The sequence below is a fragment of the Rhincodon typus genome, chromosome 19 (genome assembly GCF_021869965.1).
Source record: "Rhincodon typus isolate 14 chromosome 19, sRhiTyp1.1, whole genome shotgun sequence".
Taxonomy (NCBI): domain Eukaryota; kingdom Metazoa; phylum Chordata; class Chondrichthyes; order Orectolobiformes; family Rhincodontidae; genus Rhincodon; species Rhincodon typus.
The window spans coordinates 37526484-37532838 of record NC_063350.1 but is presented as its reverse complement, the minus strand read 5'-3'; the positions used below and the strand labels follow the sequence as shown (position 1 = coordinate 37532838).

Sequence of the window (6355 nt, the reverse complement as noted above, 5' to 3'; positions counted from 1 at the left end):
ATTGGTGACCAGCACCAGGATATTCCAAAAGGGTGGCAAATTAGCCATCTCCAAACCTTGACAGTCTTACTGGGAAGTTGTTGCTGCTGGGGCAGGCAGGTTTGAGACAAATAGGAAAGCAATGGCCTAATGGCATTAGCACTAGATTATTAATCCAGAGACCCAGGTAATGTTCTGAGGACCTGGATTTGAATCCCGCCATAGCAGATGGTGGAATTTGAATTCAATAATTATCTGGAATTAAGGGTCAAACGATGACCATGAAACCATTACGGATTGTCAGGAAAAAACTCATCTGGTTCACTAATGTCCTTTAGGGATGGAAATCTGCTATCCTTACCTGGTCTGGCCTACACGTGACTCCAGACCCACAGCAATGTGGTTGACTCTTAACTGCCCTCTGGGCACCTGGGAATGGACAATAAATACTGGTCCAGCTAGCGATGCCCACAACACACAAATGAATAAATTTTTAAAAGTCTCAACATGAAGACATCTTGGGAGAGGTAAACTTAAAATGAAAATCAGAGAAACCAAGTAGCAGACCCCACTGATCCAATGGAAACCCCCATGATGGCTTCCTGTAGTCCCTTGGACTGTCAGTTCCATAGAGCAGGTATTTTCCATGTGCAGATGACAAAATGTTAGCAGCCCCTATTGCATCCTCATTAATAGGAGCCTTAAATATGTCAGTTGGCTGTTTGTTTCCATTTCATGAGTAGTCAATCCATCACCTTGCCCATTGCTGGTAAATCTCCCCACTGCCAGGAATGTGATGGGTGGTGTCTGGGCCTGGCTGCCTACTATATTTCTGTACTTTGATACTGTTTGTGGCAAACGACTAAGGAAAATTCTGAAATAACATTTTTAAGCAGTACAGGAATGAAGAACACCACGTGTGATATTGATTCTGAGTGATAAATAACTTTATTGTAATGTATTGGATCACCATAGCATGGTGGCTTATCCTATTTTTCATTTGTTCTAAATAAACAATAAATGCCTATGGCAATTTATTTGTATGTTTCCCCTCATTGCATCCTATTACAAAATAATCCATCATTGAGATTTCAAACGGTTAGATGTCAACATCCATCACCACGTGGGAATCTCCAAACCAAACTCTCGGCTGCTGTAGAGTTGTGGGTCTTGCCCAGTAAACTCTAAGAGCTTGGGTTCAGTTTGGTAAGTGTTGAGCTTTAGGAGATCTCTGTTCAAGCCTCTGCAAATATACTGGTGGACTCTAACTTGTTCATATCGTGCAATTTACCCCGTCAAAGCACCACAAAACAATGTTGCCCTTGCTCAGCTAATGTTGGAGCTTTGACTTGCAGGGTCATCCACCTAATGCAGGAGAAAACGTCGAGTGACAGTTTTACTCATGAAAGTAGAGCCTCTGAGTTCATTCCAACATCTGTGCATCAGACATTTCTTGCACAGTCCCCTCAACACAAAAGTGACATCTTTGTGCTCTACTGAAACCTCGAAGAAGGATGATTGTTTAAGTGACAACCCCGTATTTTAACACTGTCAATGCTCCAACTAAATATTTTGTTTTGAGTTCCAACTTTAAAGTAACAAAGGACTGGTTTTGGAAGTCTGAATTTTCTCCTTTTTCAAATTGAAGATTTTGTTTGTCAGTTTTATTGTGAATTCCAAAAATTTACAATTGAACAAATGATACATTTAGGTAATGTGTATGTGTTTCCTTTTCCTTTTGTATTTTCTACTCAACTGACGCATTCTGAACTTCAGTATGTTAAGATTTGGGATTACCCAGTTTAATAATGGAATTTATGAAGAAACAAATGTATTTTACATGTCTAAATAATATTTGCAAGTTTAACAATTTTAAAAAGTACAGTGCAGCTACTTGGTACAAATCAGTGACCGAAATCTTACCACTTTATTGCACACTAATATCGAATAACCACTTGTATAAGTCAGGAAAAAAAAGTTGCACTTTGAAAATCTTTATACAATATGAACATGATGTAAGTAAAATTACTGAACACAAGCACATTATCTACAGACATCTGTTGTTATTAGTTTCGAAAAAGAACAGTAAAACATTCAGAGAATAGTAATTTCAGTAGTTGAATTTTGGTTCATGCCTTCTTCATACCATAGCATATCCACCTTCTCAAAAGCCAAACGACCTTTCTCACCTGCACAATGAAATGAATGGTAATCTAAATCTAAAGTGTAACAAAGCTCCACAAGTTGAACAATAAGATGTAGTTTTTGGTAGATATTTCATTAGTCTTACTAATTCATTTCATTGATTAACATCTGTCAGTTCAAGAGAATGTTGCTGATTTTCTCCATTGTAAATAGTTAGCAATAGAGTAATACTTTAGTGCTATTAAGTATAGTTAGTAGGTACTTTAGAGTAATTGTTCAATTTGTGTGTGATAAGCATGGGTAAGGTATCAATGGTAAATGATATTAAGATGGAAATAGGAAGCTTTTTAGATGGGTATTTGCAATTAAGTTTGGAGTTCATTAGTCACTGGTTAAGAGCAATCTAGTTTAGCCTGAGGCAGTGGCTGGGAATGAGGAGTCAAAGGTGATGGTTTTTAAACAATTGGCAGCACAGAAAACAAGAGCAGAAGTCGACCTTTCAGTCCATCATGTAAAATTTGGATAGGGTTGGCCAGCCTTCTCCACTATTCTGTCTGATCATAGCTGATCATCTGTCTCAATACCAGGCTCCTGCTTTCTCACAATACCCCTTAATGCCTTTAGTAACAAGAAATCTATATCTTTCTTTGTAAACATGTTTAGTGATTTGACCTCCACAGACTTGTGGTAGAGAATTCCATACAGTACATAACCCTCGTAGTGAAGAAATTTCTCCTCCTCTGTCCTAAATTGTTTACCTGTATCCTGAGACTGTGACCCCTTGATCTAGATCTCTCACAGGGGAAACATCAACCTTGTATCCAGTCTGCCCAGCCCTGACCGAATTTTGTTTAAATGAGACCCCTTCTCATTTTTCTTGTCTCCAATGAATACTGTATTATGTTCCCAATGTTTGGCTGGAGGAAATTGCACCTCCTCCAAAACCAAGCAGTGCGACATTTCAAAGTAGTTATATTTGTGAAATATGGAAAAAGATGTACAACACAAGAATTGCATTTATATAAATTATACTAGTTTTTCATTTTGGTTATCTTATTGGATTTACACACAAAATGGCTTACATGTGACAGACTGTTCCAGAGGATGTTGAGTCTCCATTTGCAAATCTTGTACCATTATGTACTTTTAAACATTACAACAAAAGCTCAGTGGGAATGACAATATTCGCGGGAGATTTCTCTCGTGAACATTTTAACTAGTCACTTTACTGCTGGACTGATTTAAGAGTACAAACTATGCCATTCAGAAATATTGAGAAAAAATAAATTTGTGGCTTCATCAACACTGTAAATCTCAAGAGTAGTTTAGTCATCCAGAGTGGTAGGTTTGATCCCCAGGTATGTAAAGTTATTGACTAGGGCAGCAGTGTATAATTTCTGTGGTCCTGAGTTAAACAAGAAAAAAAAAAACTGGCCTTGTTTCTTGCTCCAAATCCTCATCTAGCCAGCTGTCCTGGTTTGTGCAGATTTTGTGTGTAAAGCGGTTAGGCTCATTGGTGATACGTCCTAAATAGAATAGACCACTAAGATTTGGTGTCAGGATTAACTTGTGGAATAGTAACCACTTAGAGGAGGTAACGTGTGTAACTGTACTTTTTGAAACATACTCCATAAGGGGGATAACAAATTGGTGAGAAGAAAGGTGATTTTTTTTTCAACATAATCATTACCAAAAGACTGGAGGGTTTCTTTTGCTGTTTCGCGCACATTCACTATTTGAGAGTGGCACAAGCTGGCAATCTGTTCAGTGCTTTCCACAGCCTTGAAGGAAGAACAAATTGAGATCCCATTAGATACAATCTTTAAATTTGCTTTAAAACATTTATATGGTTCTGTTGCAACCTGAGCATCTCCCAACTCCTTTTTTGCATTTGCAATAATGCAGTGACTTTCATGAGCTGCCCACCATGCTCATTTGTACACTGTATTGCCCAGGCTGAAACTATTTACCAGGTTTATTAACAGATGGTCAATAAAGTCACGCAACACTAGAGATACAAATACACAAAGAGATTGAAAGTTCTAGTGTATTGATTTAGAAACATAGAAGTTAGGAGCAGGAGGAGGCTGTTTGGCCCTCTGAGCCTGCACCACCATTCGTCATGATCGTAGTTGATCATTCAACTCAATAGCCTAATCCTGCTTTCTCCCCATAACCTTTGATCCCGTTCGTCCCAAATGCTATATCTAGCCGCCTCTCAAATACATTCAATGTTTTGGCATCAACTACTTCCTGTGGTAATGAATTCCACAGGCTCACCACTCTTTGGGTGAAGAAATGTCTCCTCATCTCTGTCCTAAATAGTCTACCCCGAATCCTCATACTGTGATCCCTGGTTCTGGACACACCCACCATTGGGAACATCCTCCCTACATCTACCCTGTCTAGTCCTATTAGAATTTTATAAGTGTCTATGACATTCCCTCCTCATTTGTCTGAACTCCAATGAAAACAATCCTAACCTAGTCAATCTCTCCTCATACGTCAGTCACTCCATCCGCAGAAAAGGAGACCAAAACTGTGCACAATATTCCAGATGTGGTCTCACCAAGGCCCTGTACAACTGCAACAACACATCCCCGCACCTGTACTCGAAACCTCTCACAAGGAAGGCCAATATACCATTTACCTTCTTTACCACCTGCTGCACCTACATGCTTACCTTCAGCAACTGGTGCATATAGACGCTCGGGTTCCACTGCTTATTTAGCTCCATATCACAAGGCTTAAACTGTTTGATGAAGCAAGCTGCTTAGAATACATAGACATGTAACCTTCTGACGAAAATATGGAACGTGGGGAGATTATTTAAACATTTGGAGTAGAGTTGAGAGATGGACTTGAGCACGAAACCAGGAATGGCTAGTGTCAGTGGCCCAAAAATTCCAATGGGGAAGTAGACATTGCAGCAGCACAGATTAGAGTTACACATTAAGACAAAGTGGAAAATCTCAATGCAGCTGTCACCTAAATGAAGTGCTGAGGAGTTGACATTTTGAGGCAATGACCTGGCACCTGGAACATTTTAAAAAAAAAACAAAGAAATGTCCCCAACTCTGAGTTAAAAGTCAGATTTTGGAAGGTTCAGTTTGACATGAGCTTAATAGTTAGTTATTCAGGAAAGCATAGAGAATTTAAAACATGCTCTAATTCCTGGGTCGTTATTGAACTCCACTCTCCCACACTCAACATGATTTCTCACCTCCGCATACTACCACCCTACCACAATCGCCCTGACTTCGCACTAACTACAGTGGTCCTGATGACCCCCTCCTGTTCAGAGCTCGCTGGCTGCACCAACATTCCCACCATGCCACCCCCTAAAAGTGGTGACTTCGCCAGACTTGGCACTGTTCTGTTCACCCCCCACCCCACTCGCTCCAACCTCACGCTGAACCTACCGTAAGCATTTATCCACTACCTGCCACCCTACTGACCCAACTGCCACCTTACACACACATCTTCTCCAGTTCAAAGTGGCTGCAGAACCTTGAAATCATAGAAAACCATATTTACTGGATTCCTCTGTAGTATTTCAGAAGCGAAGGCTCCTGGATAGGAAATTTGAGGCGAGAGCTGAACTAAAGGTAAGTGTTAATATTTTGTTAGATACAGATCAGAAATCTATGCCAATATTTCTTGGCATGAAAAGATATTTTCACTTCACAGGTATTAAATTTTAGGCATCATGGTCTCTGCTTTCTAGCTGCATCTTATCGGTTTCTACTAGAGAAGGCTAATAGAAGTATGGAGGCATGCACAAAGTGCTGCATTCCCTTCTCGGTTCCCTTTCTACTTATGTCTAACAAAATTGCATGATGGTGAGGGAAACTTGACTTCACCAGTGAGCCTCAGAGTCCACTATGCAAAATTTGAAGTGCTAGTTGGGGCAAAAAAAGAGGAACTTGCACAAGTTCTCTCAATATTAGTCTACCAAAAAAAAAAGCTTCAGGCAGTTCAACCTTTGCTTCCTTGTTGCCATACAGTAGGCTGGCCATGGCTTGCTAAAGGACGTCACTGCCCTCAATCAGGTATGCATTGCAAGAGAACCAGTTTGCCTCATCCAAGTCATCACAGTTGGAAATGCAACCAAGGTTAGCAGTTATAATCAGTGCAAGAACTGCCCTCCCAGATATTGCCATCACCACCTCCAAGTTTAGAAAGTCTAGGTCTATAGTATTTCAAATTATCTCCAGATTGATCAGATTAA

At 39.9% G+C, this 6355-nt stretch overlaps 1 protein-coding gene across 1 annotated transcript in view; it reads right to left on the bottom strand.

The window, feature by feature from the left end:
- Positions 1 to 908: 908 nt before the first annotated feature.
- Positions 909 to 6355, bottom strand: part of LOC109912681 (RIPOR family member 3-like) — a 120668-nt gene continuing 115221 nt past the window's right edge. The window contains exons 21-22 of the mRNA XM_048608318.1: positions 3815 to 3905; positions 909 to 2168 (exon numbers count right to left, since the gene is read on the bottom strand). Coding sequence (XP_048464275.1) covers positions 2074 to 2168; positions 3815 to 3905 — 186 coding nt within the window. The 3' untranslated portion in view covers positions 909 to 2073. The remainder of the gene's footprint in view (positions 2169 to 3814; positions 3906 to 6355) is intronic.